Below are 22,027 nucleotides of genomic sequence, written 5' to 3' on the forward strand. Positions count from 1 at the left end.
GGAGGCGCGATGCCAGCAAGTGGCCATGGTCAGCCCCAAAGGATTAACCCACCTTTCTGTGGCCCTGAGATGCGCGTGAGGAACTGAGGTGACCAGTCCGACCCGAGGTCAGCTGTTTACAGCCAAAGGCAGAAACTAAGGCCAGGGAGGGGTTTTCGGTGAAACGAAAGCGAAAGAGGAGGTCAAGTTATCAGAGGGATCTGGGGGCGGGACCGGCAGTCCGGCCTGGACGCGCAGAGCTGAGGATGGCTGCGCGTGACTCCTTCCCGCTCCTGGTCGAGGGGTCCTGGGGCCCCGACCCCCCGAAGAACCTGCGCATGAAGTTGCAGGTGTACTTCCAGAGCCAGAAGAGATCCGGAGGCGGGGAGTGTGTGATTCGCGAGGAGCCGGGGAACCCGCTCGCCTTCCTGGCGCTCTTCTTTCGGGAGGACGGTAAGGGGCGTCGGGGGCCCGGCGGGGGCGAGGGGTGGGTGCTGAGGGGGGGAGCAGAGCTTTTCCCCAGGGGGAAACTTGGGGTGGGGGCACGCAGCGGGAGAATCCGTCCCCAGGAGACAACAGCAGTGGAGAAGGCCGTGGGGACCGCGGGGCGCACCCGGGGCGCTGCCGTTCCCCCTGAGCGACACTTCCCGGCTCGGCCTCGAGGGGGCGCCGGAACCGCTAGCGAGCTTGTCGGGCCCAGAGGCCCAGCGCATCCGGGAGGCCGGCCCGCCCCTACCCGGTCACCGAGGGCAGCCTGGGCCGGGCAAACGCGCCACACGCGCGGAGCTCCTGGGTTAACCCCAGGCCGCTCTGCGTTTTCTTCCATCTCCCTTTTTACGCCTTTTCGTTTTTCCTGATTACTTTTAGGTGAAGTAGGAAAGGGAAACCCTGCTGGTGTAGTGGTTAAGGGCTACGGCTGCTAACCAAGAGGTCAACAGTTCGAATCCGCCAGGCGCTCCTTGGAAACTCTGTGGGGCAGCTCTACTCTGTCCTATAGGGTCGCTATGAGCCGGAAGCGACTCGACGGCAGTGGGTTTGGTTTGGTTTTGGTATCAGTCGGAACCGACCCGACGGAACCTAACAACAAGAACAACAACAACAAGGAAAGGGGTTAAGAAACCTGAGGATCACGGGGATCCCTCATGGATTATGGAGATTCTAGTGGTTTGGGGGCCACGTGGGACAGGTGCAGAAGCAAATTGTCTGGGTTAAGTACCGAGGCATTACCGTGGCCTTCGCAGTGGAGGACTGCGGCCGTGCTGTTTCTCACCACAGAGCATCTGTTGAGGGTGCCTCTTTCCTCATTCCCAGGGTGGCCTCAAGATAGGGAGCCAGCGGTGACATTCTGTGTTGATCTGGGTTGATCGTGGGTTGGGACTTCCGAGCTCTGGGGTAAAAGTTTCCTCCTTACAAGCAGTAAGTGGCTGAGTTCCGTCTTTCCTCTGCCATTTCCATTCGGGAGGGGGAAGGACAAGAGCCCACCAATTATCTACTGGCTCCAAACACCCGCTGTACTGGCAGGCAAGTGACCTGCTGCTGCTCCCAGAGTGGGCATGTTTCCACCCCGATTTCACAGACAGGCCGTGATCTGTCAGGCACCTGGAGGATGTGGACAATCCCTCATCCTGCCTCCTTGGTGCCAGACTTGGAGAAACATTTGGGCCACAGGAGAGGGCAGGAGGCTTAGAAGGCCTTGAGAGCAACTGGAATGCCACTGGAGGAATCCAAGAGGAAGAAATGGAACAGAAAGAGGAGAGGGCACAGAGATAGGTTTGAAGGAAGTGAGGGAGAGTGGGGACAGGAGACCTGCTTGGCTCACATGGCCTTATGAACAGGAAGTACACATTTTTCCAAGCATTGGCTTCTTCGAAGAGTGCTGTCAAGGGCCCTAGTGGAAGTCATCTTCTCCCTGGGTTTCACTTTTCCACAAGGGGTTTTCCTGCTTTGATTCCAACTGTCAACATCACTATGGACCTGGCTCTTAGGGAGACCTCTTCCTTCTTTAGAATCCCGTTGTCCTCAGTAGTAGCCCTTAGACTGGGGGTGCAAATCACCTGCATCCGATGACCTGGAGAGCAGAGTAAACATGCACACTCCCAGCTCTGTTGTAGATATTCAGGTATAGTCGATGTGGGATGCGTTGGAATCTGTGGGTTGAACCGGCAGCACTCCAGGTGACCCTGGTGTACTCCAAAGTCTAATAATCTCTGTTGTTTGTTGACAGCCCTGGAGGAACACAGAAGGAGATAATTATAGAAACTACAAACAGCATAAAAGTGCAAACAGCACAAAATATAAATAAATATAAAATAATTATATGCCAACCTCCCAAAGTGGAAATGATTTCAGTCTTCCTGCCAGACTTTCTTCCTTCCCAGCTCTCAACCCACCACCCTCTTCCTCTACCCCTTGGCTGTTCCAATGGTCCGTAATTGTTGAGCCCCCGGCATAAGACGACTCGAAACTTAACTAAACTCAAAACCTGTTAAGGTCCAACGTCTCATGCATGGAAAGTCCCTGTTCAGTTTCAGTTTCCTATTTGAGGAACCACTTTCTCAGCACATTGCCGAGAATTTACTAACGGATACACTGACTGACCGGCCCTCGCGGACCTAGGAAATATGTTCTTCTCTTCTTGTCTTCCCTGCCGAGGACACCCTCCCCTCTCTCCTCTGCCCCCAGAAGTGGCCTTAATGGGTGCAGGCCTATAGTGTAACACAATTTTATTCATGTAATCGTCATATTCATGTAAGAATGAGCTGAACAGCACTTCTCTGTAGAAATTAGAGCCTAGCAGACACAAAGTAATAGGCAGCTGTATCTCATTTTTATATCGTTCAGTGGATTTCTGAAAAGTTGAGTGTAAGTTCACTTAGAGCGTTTTAATACCCTGCTTCAGATGTGTACGTTTTATCATTCTTTCTGGTCCTAATTTTGCTCCAGAATAATGCGTTGGTCTCCTGGGGTTGAAGGAACCCATTTTCTTCTTCAATAAAATCAAATGCAATTTTAGTTAAATCTCAGGTTGGTGCAGGAGAGACTGTCCACAGGGATCAGGGTGCTGGACATGAGAGCTTCAGCTCTTTTTCCTCCAAGATTCACTTTCTCGTCCACACTCACTTACTGGTGTTGCTATACCTGCTCCCCTGAAAGAGTTGTGCCCACATACGTGCGCACAGTCGGAGAACAGCCTGGCAAGGACCTGGTGATCTACCTCTGAAAAATTAGCCATTGAAAACCCTATAGAGCACAGTTCTTTTCTGATACGCATGGGGTTGCCAGGAATCAGAACCGATAGCCACTGATTTAGGTTTTAGGGAATAATAAAAGGAATGCGACACTGAGCTCTGTGACTCTTGGTAACTTGGCATATAAAATTTCACTTCGCCTTGGGTTTTGTGGTTGTTATCAGTCCTTAGTCTTCACTGTAGCTTGCAGTGCCCCTCAGGAGTTCCTGGGAAAACATCTGCCATCCTCATAAAGAATGAAACCAGAGTTTGGAGTTCCTTCTCAGCTTGTGTCTGAGGCCTGTTTTGAGTCGATATCCAGATAAGGTCCCACGTCCCCACCCCTTCATGGATAATTGAGGTGGGAAATCTGTCATGAAATCTTTATGAAAGATTCCGATCCATATCCTTGGCGTCATCAAGCCAACCGTATCAGAATCCAAGAAGGTAACCCAGCATTCATGCCAGAGCTCCACACGTGGACAGTACAGGGCACTGTCAGAGAATCCCCTCTCCTTGATCTGTTTGCACCATCTGACTATGTTGGCCACGCCTACTCCTTTAAACTCCGCTACCCTGAACTCCACCATCTGAGATACACTGATTTTCCTTTCTTCTCTCTGGCTGCTCCTTACAATTAACTTACATTTGCATAGCTCTTCAGGGTTTTACGATGTACATTGACAGACACTGCTCTATGGACTTTATTATCCTCCTTTAAAGTGAAACTGATTCACGAGAAGTTAAGGTACTTCCTTGTGGTCACTCAGCTAATTAGTGGCAGAGTTGAAATTTGAATCCAGGTTTTTGTACTCTTCTGATGACTGTCCTGTTTTTTCACTACAGCCCAGCCGCCTGATGTGCTAATTCTTCTTTTGTAAAACGTTTTCCATCCCTTGTTTTCTGCTCCGTTTACTATCATCCTTGTGGTTATAAGGCTCTTATTACCACCAAACCAAAAAAAAAAAGAACAAACCATTGCTGTCAAGTCAATGCTGACCTACAGTGACCATATAGGACAGAGTACAGCTGCCCCATAGAGTTTCCAAGGAGTGGCTGGTGGATTCGAACTGCCGACCTTTTGGTTGACAGCTGACCTCTTAACCACTGTGCCACCACAGGCTAAGTTATTTATTGAAACAGCTTCTAAACTAGGCTCCTGCCCCCAGTCCCTCTACCACCAATGCTCGTGGCTATCCAAGTCACCCTCCTAAAACACCACTGGCATCATGCCAGGCCCCAGTACCTGATCTTCACTGGCTCTGCATAAGGGATGCTTTAATTATTTCACTGTAGAGTAAAAAATTCCTACCTTTCTGAGTGCCTACTAAGTGTCAGGTACTTAACTAGTTCTTTATAATGTTTCTTCAGTTAAATCCACATAACGCTTCTATGGGGTAGTCTTCACTAACCTTATTAATAGACAAGAAGACTGGGGCTTAAGCAGTAAGGAACCTGCTGAAGATTACAAAATAAATAGAGAGATGGAATTCAAATCCATGTCTGCTTGCTAAACGCCTTCTCTTTTCACTACATAGAGTCTTTCTTGGGAAACTGACCAAGTTATTGATTGATGATGAGAAAGCCTATGGAAATCATAGAATAATCTTGTGAATACAGATTGCTTGTTGCTTGATTTTTGTTGTTGTTGGACATTTCAGTTCGGCAGAAAGTTCTGGAGAGAGAGAACCATGAGTTAGTATGGCCAGAAAAAGGAACATTCAAGTTAACTGTTCAGTTGCCAACGCCCCCAGATGAAAACTTTGATGTCTCTGGGAGGGAAACTCCGACAGAGGTAAGTAAACTTGAGGAGTGATTGGAAGGGAACCAACATGTTCTCCCAAGGGGTGGGGGTGGGAATCATGTGAGAAAAATATAGTGGACTGAGAGGTATAAACCCAACTGGAGTGAGATGAGAAACATGAATGAGGAGGGAGGAAGAAGGTGATGGGTAGGTGTGGGAAGACTGAGAAAGGGACACTTGTTTGATTTTAGATGCTTTTTAAAAAGTCAAGATTTGGAGATTAAAATAATGGAGGTTTGGAATGTAAAAATTTGGATCTATTTTTTCTGGGTGCTTAATCGCTTGCAACTTGCTTTATTTATGATGTTTGTACATCGTTTTGAGGGGACAGTGATCCATACTACATGTAGTAATGATTTTCTCAGTTGTTAGAGTAATATTGGTATCTATCTCATTGGGTTGTTGTGAGGATTGAACAGGATAGCCAAAACCAAACCAAACCCATTGCTGTTGTGTGGATTCCAACTCATAGCGGCCCTGTAGGACAGAGTAGAGCTGCCCATAGGGTTTCCAAGGAGCAGCTGGTGGATTTGAACTGCCGACCTTTTGGTTAGCAGCAGAGCTCTTAACCACTGTGCAACCAGGGCTCACAGCACTGTGCTTGTTATATAGTAAACAAGCAATAAATGTTAAATGGGGAAAAACAATGAGCTAAACTGATTTAGGTCTTATCCCAGATACTTGGTATTAGTTGGGGTATCTGTTATGTGTGTCTCATTTTTACTAATGGTTTTTATGACCAGTGAGTGGATATGTCACTACATATAGCTTCAGATGCATTCAACAGCATCATTGCCAGAGCTTTTCATAGTTTCTGTTTACCCTACATCTCCCTGTTGGTCCCAGGGACGTTTTCTTAATGTAAAGAAGTTATTAGTAATTTATTAATGCTGCCTTACGTTGTTTGGATTTCAGGAATCCAACACCAATGAAGATGCCAGAGAACCAGGTAAAGTCTCAGTTGAGATGACTCTGACATTCCCCGACAGTTTTGCTTTTATTAAAGAAGGCACTTGTGGAGGTCACTCCTCTCTTCCTGACCTCCACAGGCAGGATTTACCCAGCTTGGAGACATCTTGGGCATTGTCATCGACATAGTCTGAGCCAGCTGTGCAGAGGAAGGTCATGGGGGGAGCCCAGGAGCTCCTAGGAACTCAAGTCAGAAGAGTGGGAGGGAGTAGTTCTCCATGAGGACTAGGAGACACCTTGCAATTGAGAGCAGGACAGATGGGTGCCTAGTAGATGGTGATGAATGACATTTAGAGCCCACCTGTGCCTACCTGGGCATGGAGAAGCAAGGGCGTGACATGTCAGGGGTGCTGGGTGTGGCTAAGTCGGTTAGCACTGCTGTCTGAGCACTGAGTGTGCAGGATGTTGTCCTCTGGAGCCACAAATGGCAGGTGTGACCCCGGTGTGGACGAAAGCTTTCTGAGTACAGGAGACAGGATGTGGGCGCAGTCCTCCAGAGCAACCATGGCTTTTCTCATCCCATCTGGTGCAGGAAACAGCCTACAGCCTAGTAGCTGTTGTTTTGGCTCTGCCACTTAACTAGGACTGAGGGCTGGCCTGTTGTGCCATTTGACATTTCCTAAAGAAGTGACTAGTTTTTATGGCTAAGCATGCCGGTAGAAAGGGGGAGAAAATGATGAGCTATGCTGAATGAGCTGAGCAACAGATAAAGTGATACGAATACATATATTCAAATTTTAGGGAAAAGGAATTCCAAAAATGTGTATTATACCTTAAAATTGAAGGTCTTGAGAATATGTTTAGTTTTTTGTAACTTTCTTTTCTTTGAAAATGGCACTTGTTTTACTTGGCAAAACTACTAGATAGGTACGTTTGGAAAACAAAGAGGACTTGAAGCACTTACTGAGGAAGATCAAAGACTACAGCCTTCAGTATGGATTACATCTCAACATAAAGAAAAAAACAAATCCTCACAACTGGATCAGTAACCATCATCATGATAAATAGGAGAAAATATTGAAGTTGTCAAGGACTTCATTTTCCTTGGATCCACAATCAATGCCCATGGAGACAGCAGTCAAGAAATCAAATGATGCATTGCATTGGGCAAGTATGCTGCAAAAGACCTCTTTAAAGTGTTCGAAAGCAAAGATGTCACCTTGAAGACTAAGGTGTGCCTGAACCAAACCATATTTTCAGTCACTTTATATGCATGCGAAAGAGGGGTGATGAGTAAGTAAGACCAGGAAGAATTGATACCTTTGAATCATAGTGTTGGTGAGGAGTATTGAATATACCCTGGACTGCCAGGAGGACAAACAAATCTGTCTTGGAAGGAGTACAGCCAGAATGCTCCTTAGAAGCAAGGATGGGAAGACTTTGTCTCGTATACTTTGGACATGTTATCAGGAGGGACCAGTCCCTGGAGGAGGACGTTATGCTTGGTAAAGTAGAGGGTCAGCGAAAAAGAGGAAGACCCTCAATGAGATGGATTGACACAGTGGGTGCAACAGTGGTCTCAAACCTAGCAATGACTGTGAGGATGATGCCGGATCAGGCGGTGTTTTGTTCTGTTGTACATAGGGTCACTGTGAGTTAGAACCCACTCTGTGGCACCTTACAACGACAACAAAAGAGATGGAAGAGGCGGTCCTTTGTTGAATGGTTGCTCAGTACTGAATCCTGACAATGGCCCTAAGCCCAGCACTCTGGAAATTAATTGGAATGAAATAGACAGTTTTCAGAACTAAGCAAAATGAAGGTAGAAGGTAGTTATTTAATAGGTTCTGTATCTCAGGTATGAGGAAAGCAGAGGGTCCAGCACCATGACTGGGCGCTAGACATGCCTGAAACCCAAAGCAGAAAGTTGGAGACTGAGGAATCTGTGGGCGTTGACAGCACGGGGACAAGGCACACACCAACGTCAGGAGATAGGAGCCCTGAGCCAGCGTCCTGTTTCAGGCTAAGCTCGGTTGACCGGGACCTGACAGGTGGATACTAACAACTGGAAGAACCGGAAGAAGAGATAAGCATGAGAGCAGAAAAGTATCGGTCACTTACAGTTGGCAAATTCTGGTATTTCCAAATTTATATCTCCAGGCTGGACTCCCTTCTAAATTCCAAACCTTTTGTTGGAACTTTCTGTTGGAAAATATATTAGAGCCAAGTCTTCTTCCTCCCAAATCCGTGCCCTCTTCTGGCTTCCTTATTTCTCCTGAAATATACAACTAATCTCTCCTCTTTAAGCTTTCAAATCTGTTGGTCAAGGAGATCTATCAATTAATTTTTTTAAATGGCTCTCATCCATTCCTTCCTCACCCCAGGCCCTCCCTATAACCTCATAAATCCAGTGTGGCAGGATCTCTGTGCTTGATCCCTCTGTATCTGATATCCTTCTCTTTAAACTTGACCAGTCCATTGCACTATCGCTAAATAGCCTGTCATCCTTTATACAGAAACCTTCCATGACTCACCTTCCCCACCATCTGTAGGATAAAGTCCAGACCCCATTCTGAATTTAACCTGCTTTTCTGCCCTCATTTCTTACATCTGTACACATAAGTCCTTTTGAACCACATTGGTCAAATTGACATTTCCTAATAGTTTAGAGTTTTCAAGGTACTCTACTTTTGCTTCTGTTGCTCACATTGCTGTCTGCTTCCTTTTATCTAAATTCTGACCATCCTTTAAGAACTGCTCAGTTTTCTTCTCTTCTCTGAAGCCTTTCCAGACCAGCACAACCGGTTTATCACTCTTTCTTGGACCCTTAGCTTGATTGTCGATGCTCTTTGCTTGGCAGTTAACCAAGAGTCTCTTGTGATGAAGCTACTAATAGTGATAGGGTTATAAAACTATATTGCTGGAAAGACTCTTGCAGTTCACTTAGTTTAATACCTTCATTTTCTAATCAAGAGAGTTGCCTGATGTCACATGGCTAAAGAGTGTCAGAGTCAGGGGTTAGACTCACAGAGCTTCACTCCCAGCCTCGTAGTCACTCTGCTTTGTCATACGTGACTCATTTAATGTACTTTATGTTGTCATTTAATTCTTAAACTATTTTTTATTTGGCATAAGTGTGTGTATGGTGTCATATGCAGCAAATAATAAGGGTATTTGTCAAGATAATGTAACTTCTGTAACAAACCACCCCTAAAATCAGTGACCTAAAACAATGAAGCTTTATTTCTCCCTCATATCACTGTTTAACATGGTCAGAAGCTGAGGTGATGGGGGAGTATAGTCAGCTTCACCCAGTCATTCAGGAACGCAGAGTCTTTCCATTATCTGACACCATTATCTTTAGTACGTGGCCTCCAAGGCCACTGCAGGGGAGAATGAGAATTCATAAAAGGGAGACCTGTATTGGCCAGGCCTGGAAGTGGAGTTCACCACTTCCACCCACATTCCATTAGGTATGTGAACTATACTCCAGGAATTTAACTATAAAAGTCTGGAACATGTTGCCAAATTATTTGATGAGCACACAGCATTTTACCGTGCCACAGGGAACCTTTGAAAATGTCAGTTCCATTTCTCATTTTTCTTGTACACCTCCATTAGAAAATTGATAAGTTCCTTGTTGTTGTTAGGTGCCATAGAGTCACTTTTGACTCAGCGACCCTATGTACAACAGAACAAAACACTGCCTGGTCCTGCACCATCCTCATGATCGTTGTTATGCTTGAACCCATTGTTGCAACCACTGTGTCAATCCATCTTGTTGAGGGTCTTCCTCTTTTTTGCTGACGCTCTACCTTACCAAACGTGATGTCCTTCTCTAGGGACCAGTCCCTTCTGATAACATATCCAAAGTACGTGAGACAAAGTCTCACCATCCTCACTTCTAAGGAGCATTCTGGCTGTACTTCTTCCAAGACAGATTTGTTCATTCTTTTGGCAGGCAATGGTACATTCAGTGTTCTTCGCCAACACCATAATTCAAAGACATCAATTCTTTTTGGTCTTCCTTGTTCATTGCCCAGCTTTCCCATGCATAGGAGGCAATTGAAAACACCATGGCTTGGGTCAGGTGCACCTTAGTCTTCAAGGTGACATCTTTACTTTTGAACACTTTACAAAGGTCTTTTACAGCAGATTTGCCCAATGCAATGCGTCCTTTGATTTCTTGACTGCTGCTTCCATGGGTGTTGATTGTGGATCCAAGTAGAATGAAGTCTTTGACAACTTCACTCTTTTCTCCGTTTATCATGATATTGCTTATTGGGCCAGTTGTGAGGATTTTTGTTTTCTTTATGTTGAGGTATAATCTGTACTGAAGGCTGTAGCCTTTGATCTTCATCAGAAGTGCTTTAAGTCCTCTTCACTTTCACCAAGCAAGGTTGTGTCATCTGCATATCGCAGGTCGTTAATGAATCTTCCTCCGATCTTGATGTCGCATTCTTCTTCATATAATCCAGCTTCTCAGATTGTTTGTTCAGCAAACAGATTGAATAGGTATGGTGAAAGGATAGAGCCCTGACACACACCTTTCCTGACCTTAAACCACACAGTATCCTCTTGTTCTGTTTGAACCACTGCCTCTTGATCTATGTATAGGTTCCTTATGAGCACAATTAAGTATTCTGGAATTCCCATTCTTTGCAGTGGTATCCATAGTTTGTTATGATCCACACAGTCGAATGCCTTTGCGTAGTCAATAAAACACAGGCAGACATCTTTCTGGTATTCCCTGCTTTCAGCCATGATCCATCTGACATCAGCAATGATATCCCTAGTTCCATGTCCTTTTCTGAATCCTGCTTGAATTTCTGGCAGTTCCCTGTCGATAGACTGCTGCAGCCAGTTTTGAATGATCTTCAGCAAAATTTTGCTTGCATGTGATATTGATGATATTGTTTGATGATATCCACATTTGGTTGGATCACCTTTCTTTGGAATAGGCATAAATATGGCTTCCAGTCAGTTGGCCAAGTAGCTGCCTTCCAAATTTCTTGCCATAGCACTTCCAGCACGACATCCATTTGTTGAAACATCTTAATTGGTATTCCATCAATTCCTGGAGCCTTGTTTTTCACCGATGTCTTCAGTGTAGCTTGGACTTCTTCCTTCAGTACCATTAGCTCTTGATCATATGCTACCTCCTGAAATGGCCGATCATCGACCAATTTTTTATGGTACAGTGACTATGTATTTCTTTCATCTTCTTTTGATGGTTCCTGAGTCATTTAATATTTTCCCTATAGAATCCTTCAATATTGCAACTCGAGGCTTGAATTTTTTCTTCAGTTCTTTTACCTCGAGAAATGCTGAGCGTGTTTTTCCCTTTTGGTTTTCTAACTCCAGATCTTTGTGCATTTCATTATACTTTACTTTGTCTTCTAGAGCCACCCTTTGAAATCTTCTCTTCATCATTTCTTTCATTAGCTTTAGCTACTGGACTTTCAAGAGCAAGTTTCAGAGTCTCTTCTGATATCCGTTTTTATCTTTTCTGATTTCTAATGACCTCTTTCTTTTTTCTTGTATGATGTCCTTGATGTCATTGCACAACTCGTCTGGTCTTCGGTCATTAGTGTTCAGTGTGTCAAATCTATTCTTGAGATGCTCTCTAAATTCAGGAGGGATATACCTGAGGTTGTACTTTGACTCTCTTGGACTTGTTTTAATTTTCTTCAGCTTCAGCTTGAACTTGCATATGAGCAATTAATGGTCTGTTATGCAGTTGGCTCCTGGCCTTGTTCTGCCTGATGTTATCGAGCTTTTCCATCATATCTTTTCATGTATGTAGCCAATTTGCTTCCTGTATATTTCATCTGGTGAGGTCCATGTGTATAGTCGCTGTTTATGTTGTTGAAAAAAGGTATTTGGAATGAAGAAGTCATTGGTCTTGCAAAATTCTACCATGCGATCTCCAGCATCCTTTCTATCACTAAGGCCATATTTTCCAACTACCGATCCTTCTTCTTTGTTCCCAACTTTCACATTTCAATCACCAGTAATTATCGATGCATCTTAATTGCACGTTTGATCAATTTCAGAGTGCAGAAGTTGGTAAAAATCTTCAGTGTCTTCATCTTTGGCCTTAGTGGTTGGTGCGTAAATTTGAATAATAGTTGTATTAATTGGCCTTCCTTGTAGGCGTATGGGTATTAACCTATCACTGGCAGATATCCTCATCTGGTGGTTTTTGTGTTCACCCCTCTCCAAACGTCCAGTGTCTTGAACATAATTGAATAGTTGCTCATAGAATGTCTGAAGGCCAAGTATAAGCATCAGACTTCAGTGGACAAGCATAGACTGATGGAAAACAAGGTAGAGTGTTTGTCATTCAGTGAACTTGATGTATACATACAGATTGTTAGGGCATTTTATCTTCCACATGTATTCCTTAGTCAGTCACTACAAGTATCTTTTTTTCTTTTTAGTGATAGGAATGTAGTGCTTTTCAGGAGTATAATGTATTAGATGACATCCATCATCAGACGTTTTTGCTTTCCTTTAGTGGACCAAGCAGTAAATCTCCAATTCAGCAACCATTTTTTGGCCTCAACTATGTACCATGTCCCAAACTATATACCATGTCCGAGCAGTATAAGGATGAATTAACATGACCCTTGAGTTTTAGAATCTGAATTCAAAAACTATAACATGGTGCTATGTTAGAAGTAGGTATCCAACTCTACAGACAGGGATTGGCCTGGACTATAAGATAGACAGTGATGCTGGTGAGGAATGAACTTCGTGGATCAAGTAGACACATGAGACTATGTGGGTGACTTCTGTCTGGTGGCGAGATGAGAAGGAAGAGGGGGACAGGAGCTGGTTGAATGGACACGGGGAATACAGGGTGGAGAGGAGGAATGTGCTGTCTCATTAAGGGGAGAACAGCTGGGAGTGCATGGCGGGGCATGTATGGCTTTTTGTATGAGAGACTGACTTGTAAACTTTCACCTAAAGCACAATAAAAAAAAAAAAAAAAGAAGTAGGTATCAAGTGCTCTGAAGGTTAAGGCAGGTTTGTCAGAGAGACAAGACAGAAAGGGTGTAATAAAATCAAACTTAACCTAATAATAAAAAACCTTTAAGTGCTGTATTTTATTTTTAATTCAGTAAAGCAGAAAGGCTTCCAAGATTTGCTTTTATCTGAGCTAGTAAAGACATTGGGAAGGACAGAGAGCAGTGTCTTACAATAGCTTGCTTTGTTAAGACCATGGTAGATAATATAACATCTTGTACCCCTCTGCCTCCCTAGACCCAGATGTGTCAGAAGAACGGGATATAAAACTCTCTCTCAATAGAAGAGCTGAAAACATGGAAGACACCCCAGAAGAATGTGAGAATATTCCATCTTTGGTTGCATTTGAAAATCTCAAGGAAAATGTGACTGACATTATGTTAACACTGTTGGTGGAAAATATAAGTGGCCTGTCAGGAAACAGTGACTTTCAAGTGGAATTAGTACGAGATTGTCATGTGGCTGTAGTTACCTTCCAAAAACACATAGGTAAGAGCAAGTGACACTCCATCGGCCATTCTCCTTGGGATTTGGGAAGGAGCCCTGTGGAGCAGTGGTTAAGTGCTTGGCTGGTAATAGGTGAGTGGTTTGAACTCACCAGCTGCTCCGTGGGAGAAAGATGAGGCATTCTGCTTCTATAAAGATTTCAGCCTTGGAAACCCTATAGGGCAGTTCTACCCTGTCTTATGGGGTTGCTATGAGTCAGATTTGGGATACCCAGCTAATGGAACATCTCTGAAAATTTGACTCTTTCAAGTAGCTCCTAAGAGGATCCTAAGTTAATATAGATGCTTTTTGTTATTTTGAAAGAGAAGGAAATTTGTTTCGAAACCACATTCTGGTATACTTATTATATGACGGAACTTTATCATATGAATTCTTGAAAGTGTGTGTGTTACCACAACCAAAAAGAAATCTAAACTCTGTAAGGTTATTAGAGCAATTCCAGGTTGTAGAATCGGCATTTTCATCTGTGTTATCTCATTAGGAAAAGTAAGTATTGCTCATTGTTGCCAAAATGGACTACTGAAAGGTAATAATACTAGCAGACACTCATATTGTGCTTACTGTAAGTCAGGTACTATGCTAAATTCGTTATGTGTATTAACTCATTTGTTCCTTTCAACAACCTTATGACATTATTAATATTATCCCTGCTTTACAGTTGAGGAGACAGAGACTCAGAGATGCTAATAAATGGAAAAACTGGGATTTGAACCCAGGAAGCCTAGCTCTACAGCTGTGGGCATTCACATAGGCAGGAACGAGGAAGTGCTTGTGATGCTAAAAAAAAAAATCCTACTTTAGGTCATGGAATGGAGTCTGTGGACAGTCTCTGAGCTTGGGAAGCACCACCTCCATCTACAACAAAGAAATTTTCCAATTTTCTCCATGGCCATGGCATCAGAGGGCTTAATTCAGAGCATAGACCTTAGGGTCAAAGTTCCAGCTCTGCCATTTAAATGGTTACGAGATTGGCCAAGTTACTACCCTCTCTGTTCCTTAGTTTCTTCATCTGTGAAATAGGGATGATAATACCTACCTAATACAATTGCTATGAGAATTAAATGAGATGTTTGAAAAGCACTTAATATGGTCCCTAAATATGGTAAAAAAAAAAAAAAAAATGGTAAGGACTCAATAAAGGGAGCTATTATTATTTCAATTTTATGATTATTTCTTATAAAGGTAAAACAAAATGACTTGCTTTTTTTAATTGGTCAGAAAGCTTGAGCAACTTCTATGTCCCAGACACTGGTCTAGGTGCTGTGGGTACAGAGTTGAGTAAGTCATGGTTCCTACCTTTGAGGAACTCACAGCCTGGGGTCAGGGACCGAAACTTATATGCAAATGAAATGAAAGTGCAAGAGAAAGTGAGGGAAATGGAAGGAAGAGGGACTCAAACAAGGTGACTTGGGGCCTTGCCCTGCCTGCTCCCTTCTATGAAGCTGATACCCCAGCAATACCAATTGATCAGGCCCAAAATGCCTGTGCTGTTTCATGCCTTTGCTATTCCCTGTCTGAAATATCTGCTCCCCTTACCTGTCGGGTAAACCTCTCTTCACCTTTCACAACCAGAATAGAGACCACTTACTCTGGGAACCCTCCTCTGATTCCCAGGATCAGTTTTCCCACCTCATTTGTTCCCACAAAAGGCAGTTTGTTTGCTTTCAAGATGTCCTCCCTCATGGATGGCGAACTTCTTAAGGGCAAAGACTTGTCATACTGATCTCTGTATCCTCAGAACCTAACACAGCACCTGGCACATCATGGGTCCACCATCAATGTTTATTAATTTGAAAGAGATACTTGGGCTGAGTCCTGAAGGGTGAACAGGAACAGGGTAAAAAATTGGAGAAGGGCATTCCAGGCACAGGGAATTGTGTCTACAAAGGCAAAAGAGAGTGGGGGTTTTCAGACACCGTGACTAGTTTTTGTGACAACATGGAAAATAAATTGAATGACAGGGAATAACCAAAGATGATTCTTAAAAATTCCTTTGGAGCCAAACAGCAAAGGGCATTGTAAGCCTGGCCACGGCGTGTAAGCTCGTTCCTGCAGGTAATGGGAAGCCGTTAGAGGACTTGAGAAAGGAGTAAAATGGTGAGATTTGCACTGTATAGAGAGCACTCAGGTGGCAGCGTCCAGGTGGGTTGGGGAGGTCTGTGACTGCAGACAGGGAGGCAAGCTCAGTGGCAATAATCCAGGTAAGATACTCATATAACATATGCATCATTGTTCAGATATCAGGAGGTTTAGACATGTAAATTCTCATACAGGAATTCAAATCTTAAATCTAAAAATGGGGTGCTTAGCTTGTCCTTTTCTCTTAGTTAATATTCAGACATTCTTCCTTCCATATAATACAAAAACACTGTCATAATTTTCTAATATTTTTGTTTGTAGATACCATGAAATTTATTAGTGATTGTGCCAAGTATCATCCAGCTAAGCAACTTCAGCTTTCTCCAAGACTTCTGGAAATGACAAAAATCGTCAGGATTGAAAACTTACCACCTGGTGCTGAAGAATATTATTTAAGACTTTTCTTTGAAAATCCCCGTAATGGAGGGGGAACAGTTGTCCGTGTTGAATACTTTCCTAAAGAGAGTTCAGCTCTAATTGAATTTTCTGACAGAAAAGGTAATACCTATAAGCCTGATTTAGTAAATTAGAGCTGGCATAATTAGCAGTTGTGAGTTGAATTCTGATGCATTTTATTTGTTTACTCACATATTTCACTGGAAATCTAATTAACAATCCTATACATCTGGGATATGGTGCTTACTGAGTCCAATGATTCTAACTTTTAAAGACAGCGACATCAAGTTTTTGGAAGATATAAGGAGGTTCCTTCATGAGATTCTCTACCTGTGAGGGACTGAGAAGTATATATAATTTTTAGAAATTTTAAAATACTGTATTAATACTGTGTGATTAGAGTGTTTAGAGTGACCTTGTGAAAACCATGTCCAGCTGAACTTTGGGGAAATATTAATGAGGGTTGTGTAGACATAGATTGCTAGCTTTCTGAAGCATGTGTGAAGTCATCTGGGAGATCCACGGATGTTCAGAGGTTGAAGCTGAGAAGTAGGAATTAGAGAACCAGACTTGTTAGGGGAGGAGGGAACATTATGCCTGGGATTAACCAGGGGGCATAAGACAGGATCATTTATCACTTCAGATAGATCGTTTCTTGGGGATACTCAGAAGAACCTCCCTTTAGCCACCAGACTTTTATGAGTTGAAGATGGGTCAAGATATGGTTTGGATCAAAGTGCAATGAAAGACCCATTTTTCCTTGGACGAAGGTACAAAAGAAGAGCTTCTGTTACATCTTCTTGGAATCTCCCTTTGCTTGGTCTTGAGTCCAGGGAAAGAGCTACATAAATTTGTCTACTCTAGAAGTTAACCTCCTAGTTTAGGCTAGGAGTTGACAATTTCAGGGCTTTCAAACATCTTGAGGCCTGGGGATATTGAGTTTGTCCTTCAGAATGTCTATATTACATTTATATGACTAATAATAGGTACTTTTAAGGTTTATTTTATGCTAGAGTTACACATATGAACAGTACAAGGTACTTCAAAGAGTCTCCGCTCCCTGGCTTCTTTGCACTGTCTATGTTGACCATGTTTCCTCCTTAAGCTCACTCATACCCTGGACTCCACCATCTGAGATACGCTGATTTTCCTTTTTTTTCTCTGTAGCTTCTCTTTCTATAACTTAACATTCACGCACCTTTTCAGGGTGATACATAGCTCATTTGCAGGCAGTCCTTTTATGAGCACTGTGATTTTTAGCATTCCTGTTCTGCAAATGAAGCACCAAAGGGAGCTTGATTAAAGACAATTTATTTAGCAATACTATATTTTATGTAGGGGCCCTGGTGGTGCAGTGGTTAAGCATTTGGCTGCTAACCAAAAGATCGTCAGTTCGCATCTACCAGCCACTCCTTGGAAACCTTATGGGGCAGTTCCACTCTGTCCTATAGGGATGCTATGAGTCGGAATTGACTCAACAGGTGATGGGTTTGGGGCTGTATTTTACGTAAGTCACTTGAGAGGAATAGGTTTACTTGAAATTATTTGGTTCAACTTCACCAAGTTGGATTTATTTTATAAGGAAGGGAGGGAACTCTTACTGAACACCTATTGTATGAGATATCTTTTGCTGTGTTTTCTGTCACCACATCTCGCTGAACCCTCATAATCAGCATGGTTAGATAAAGTTACCTTTTCTTCATAGACAGGGAAGCAGGATCGGAACCTTAAGGCACATTAAGGTAGCGTATGTGATGGTTCTCAGGTCAGGCAGCACTGAGTTCAAATCCCGGCTTTGCTCCTTACTGGTTTCATGATCTTGGGCAGGTTCCTTTAACCCATCAAAGCCTCTGTTTTCTCATCTGTAAAATGGGGCTTGTGTTACTACTTATCTCAGAGGACTGTTGTGAAGAGTAAATGAAAGAATACTTGCACGGTGCCAAGACACATGGTGAGTGCTCAGTATGTGTTAGTGATCATTGGTATTGCCCACCCAGGCTTCAGAGCCTCTACAGCCACGTTGGAAAGTTGAAGCTGTGTGTTTGGGCCTCTGAAGCCCATGTTCATTTCATCATGCCTGGCCCCAGGTCTAGGGACCAATCACACACGGGTGAAATTATTCTTAACATCTTTGTATGAAGAGTTCTATTTTAATCCAAGTTATCCCTGGAGTTCATTGTTCTTAACCCTTCCTTCTTGGACCCCTCGTATCTGCCAAAACTAAAACAAAATGAGGAGTTGTTTGGAGGAGTGAGAAGGGACTCAGACACATTCTCTCTCTCTCTGTCTCACAGACACACACACACACACACACACACACACACACACACACACGGGGTTGTCCTAGTAAAGGCGCAGGAGGGAGACTGTAGTCGGGGTACGTCGATGCAGTAGAATGTAGGTTCCCAGCCCCCTGCTCTGGATTTAGTGAGTGAAAACTTCCAGGGCTGGGCTCTCCGGCGACTGGAGGGGCATGTTGGTTTGGAACCCGTTTTACAGGGACAAGAGCATGAGCTTGGAGTTAGACACTGGTTTGAATTTTAGCTCAGATTTGAATAGTCCATATAACTGATTCACGTTTTTAACTTTTCCAAGCCCCAGTTGCCTCATTTGTAAAATATGGATGATAACGATGGTGTCTGTACCTCAAAGTTTTTGGTCTGGATTAAATGAACTATGTATATAGAAAGCACTTAGAGTAGCGTCTGACAGGTGGTAAGCTATAGTAACTACTGCTATCCTCTTCCCCTTTGAGGAATCAATGGAATTGAAGTCATCTGTGAAGCCTAAAATTGTGGGACTGTATAAGAAGGAACAAATAGCATGATCCAAGTTCTACCAACATGGGATTTTTTTCTCCTCTAAAATAGGAAAGTTTTTATTGACTTGAAATATATCACAGTGAGATTAATTTCTTTTTTATTTCTTTCCTGTTAAGTGTTAGACACCATCATGACCAAGAAACTTGTCTTCAATAATCTGCCGCTTTCTGTGTTCCCGTACTATCCTTCTTTGGGTACGGCCTTGTACGGCAAGGAGAAGCCTCTGATCAAGCTCCCAGCACCACTGGAAGTGCCACTGGCTCTTCCCATATGGAAGTTCTTACAGAAAAAGAATCACCTGATTGAGGAGATAAATGGCGAAATGGGACATTGCCACTGTGAGCTAATCTGGCCCCAACTCGATAGTGTTGTTACCATCAGGCCTGCAGCTACCTTAGTCAATCAGGGAAGGCAGAGACTCAATTCGTGGAGTGAAGAGGCTGCCACAGCGTTCTCTGTTATCATATCGAAATATCAAGATATCACATTTGATGTGGACCCAATCGTGTGGGACAACATAAAAAATGATTTAGAAGATAGTAGGGTTTTGATTGAGTTTGATACACTTAAGGAGACAGTAACCATTGTAGGAAAATCAGAGGATATGCAACACATGGAGCCACAAACCAGGAAATTAATAGAAAGCATCATCCAGAAAATCAAAAGGGAAGAGCAAAGCCTGAAGGAAAAAGTGGCCGTTTCTCCAGGAAAATATTCTGTTTTGTGGCACAGTGGTTTGCTGGAGGGTCTACGGAAGGAGTGCCCAGAGGTAGAGATTTCTTACGATGGAGGCACTGGACACGTATGCCTTAACGGGCTTCCCGTCGATGTGTATAAAGTGAAGTGTGAAATTCAGGAAAAGGTGCACACCATGGTTCAGAAAAGCGTTCAGGCTCCCCCTGAGATTTTCCAGTTTCTGCAGCAGGTGGACTGTGAAGAATACTCTGAGTCTCTTTTCCTAGCAAAGGACATCCTTGCCGTTTTTGCCCTGGAGGGTACAGCTGTGCTCCTAACCAGCTGTTCCCCTGATGTGCTACAGAAAGCTGAAGAGCAAATGGCCAGTGCCTTAAATTATAAATGCATTGAAGTGGAGGATGGAGACGTTCTTAAAGATAAGAGATGGAAGCGGCACATTGGCAATTTGCATAAGAAACATAATTCCGCCTCAAAAACTGTAATCATCGATGAGCTGACTTCAGGACCCATGGCTAAGGTCATCATTGCAGGCTGTGCCAGAAACGTAAATGAAACCTATGACTTGCTTTTTGACTTTGTAGAAAAACACGCAAAAATAGAGAGAATGATTGAACTAAAGCCTTCCTTAGTTGTTGAGTATTTAAGGACAGAAAAGAAGCCAATTTGGTCAAAGATAAGGACGAAAAATGTGCGGGTAATTTTCAACCCTGAGAACAAGCAAAAAGGCATTTTACTAACTGGCCCAAAAGCTGAAGTCCTGGAGGGAATGAACACCATCAGGCAAATGCGGGACTCTGTATGCATTAGAGTCACTAGCATCGATAAGCCAGGAGCTAGCCAGTTCTTCCGGGATAAAGGACGGTATTACATAGCTGAGGCCAGGCGGCTCTTTGGTTGTTCTATTGAGCTACAGGAAGATGAAGAAAAGATGGAGGGTGGTGGCCCAAGTGGGAAGCAGTGCTGCGCTCGGGTAGACTTGGTCCCTGGAGTCTCGCTGGTGGTCCAGCAGGGTGACTTGACTCACTTTCCCGTAGAAGTGGTGGTGAATGCATCAAATGAAAGTCTCAACCACATCGGTGGCCTTGCCGCTGCTCTTTCAAAAGCAGCTGGCCCTGAGCTCCAATCCGACTGTGACCAGATAGTGAAGAAGAAGGGCAAGATCCCACCTGGCAGTGCCGTTATCTCGAAAGCAGGAAAGCTTCCATACCGCCACGTGATCCACGCAGTTGGGCCCATGTGGAAGGTGAATGATGCACCAAGGTGTACGTACCTGTTAAGGACAGTGGTGGAAGAAAGTCTTTATTTGGCTGAAAAACACAAGTACAAGTCCATAGCCATCCCGGCTATTAGTTCCGGAATTTTTGGCTTTCCCTTACAGCAGTGTGTGAAGACCATTATTTTGGCCGTCAAGGAGAGCTTCCAAAATTACAGGGATGGATGCACCTTGAAAGAGATTTACCTTGTGGATACATCTGAGAAGACAGTTGAGGCTTTTGCTGCAGCTGTGAAAACTATGTTTAAAGACACAGTGCCTGATGATGCTTTCTTGCCCAGTGTACCAGCAGCAGTCCAGCCCAGGCTGAGGAAAGGTCTTGAGGACAGCAACACTCTGATGTCCCCTGAAGGCCTGAGGGTCCGTCTGGTGAAAGGAGATGTGCAGGATGTGAGGGTGAGTGTCCCAATTCACAGACTCCACCAAGAGGTTGTGACCTCCACGTTGTTCCTTGTTCTCTCATCTGGGACAATAGATGAGACCGTATTACGTGGGGATATCCAGGGAGAGAATTCCATGCCTCCATCCCTAGCTGGAAACGGGCTCACTTGGATAATGGAGCTACTTCACCATATCATTTACTAAAAGATTGGCCAATTATTTCTGGGAAATATAAGTATATTCAGATCAGATCACCAGTAACTGGGAAATCATACTAATGCCTCAAATTTGCACAGCTCTGTATGCTTCTTCAGTGACTCTACAGCTGTCAGATTATGGCAAATGTAAGATTAATTTCCTATCACATTTACAGGTAGCAAATTAGAGTGTGGGGCAGGCAGAGGACAGGAGCCTTCTTAGTGGAGCTGAGGAGGGGTGAGCATGGGGTCCAGAGTCTGAGGGACCATCAGCACTCAACGCTAGTAAGGAGGGTTCACAGAAAGTGGAATGTGCCCCCAGACACTGCTAACTCAGAACTGAAATCGCTCCCAAAGCCCACTTTTCAGACGAAGATTAGACAGACCCATAAAACAAAAAATACTACAGGTGAGGATTGTGCTTCTTAGTTCAATCTCGTATGGCAACTCCTGACCAAAAGCAGGGTGAGAAGGCAGGAAAGAACAGGAACTGATTGAATGGACACCGGGAACCCGGGGTTGAAAGGCGGAGCATGCTGTCACATTGAGGGATTGCAACCAATGTCACAAAACAATGTGTGTATAAATTTTTGAATGAGAAATTAATTTGAGTTGTAAACTTTCACCTAAAGCACAATAAAAAAAAAAAAAAAAGTGGAACATGG

General features: G+C 43.8%; 1 protein-coding gene across 1 annotated transcript in view; it reads left to right on the forward strand.

The window, feature by feature from the left end:
* The first annotated feature begins 206 nt into the window (after positions 1–206).
* The window catches only part of PARP14 (poly(ADP-ribose) polymerase family member 14), a 49,057-nt gene continuing 27,236 nt past the window's right edge, over positions 207–22,027 (forward strand). The window contains exons 1-6 of the mRNA XM_064290427.1: positions 207–432; positions 4,868–5,001; positions 5,926–5,959; positions 13,189–13,440; positions 15,859–16,095; positions 18,932–21,180. Of these exons, the coding sequence (XP_064146497.1) occupies positions 246–432; positions 4,868–5,001; positions 5,926–5,959; positions 13,189–13,440; positions 15,859–16,095; positions 18,932–21,180 (3,093 nt within the window). The 5' untranslated portion in view covers positions 207–245. The remainder of the gene's footprint in view (positions 433–4,867; positions 5,002–5,925; positions 5,960–13,188; positions 13,441–15,858; positions 16,096–18,931; positions 21,181–22,027) is intronic.

The sequence above is a fragment of the Loxodonta africana genome, chromosome 1 (genome assembly GCF_030014295.1).
Source record: "Loxodonta africana isolate mLoxAfr1 chromosome 1, mLoxAfr1.hap2, whole genome shotgun sequence".
NCBI classification, from domain to species: Eukaryota; Metazoa; Chordata; class Mammalia; order Proboscidea; family Elephantidae; genus Loxodonta; species Loxodonta africana.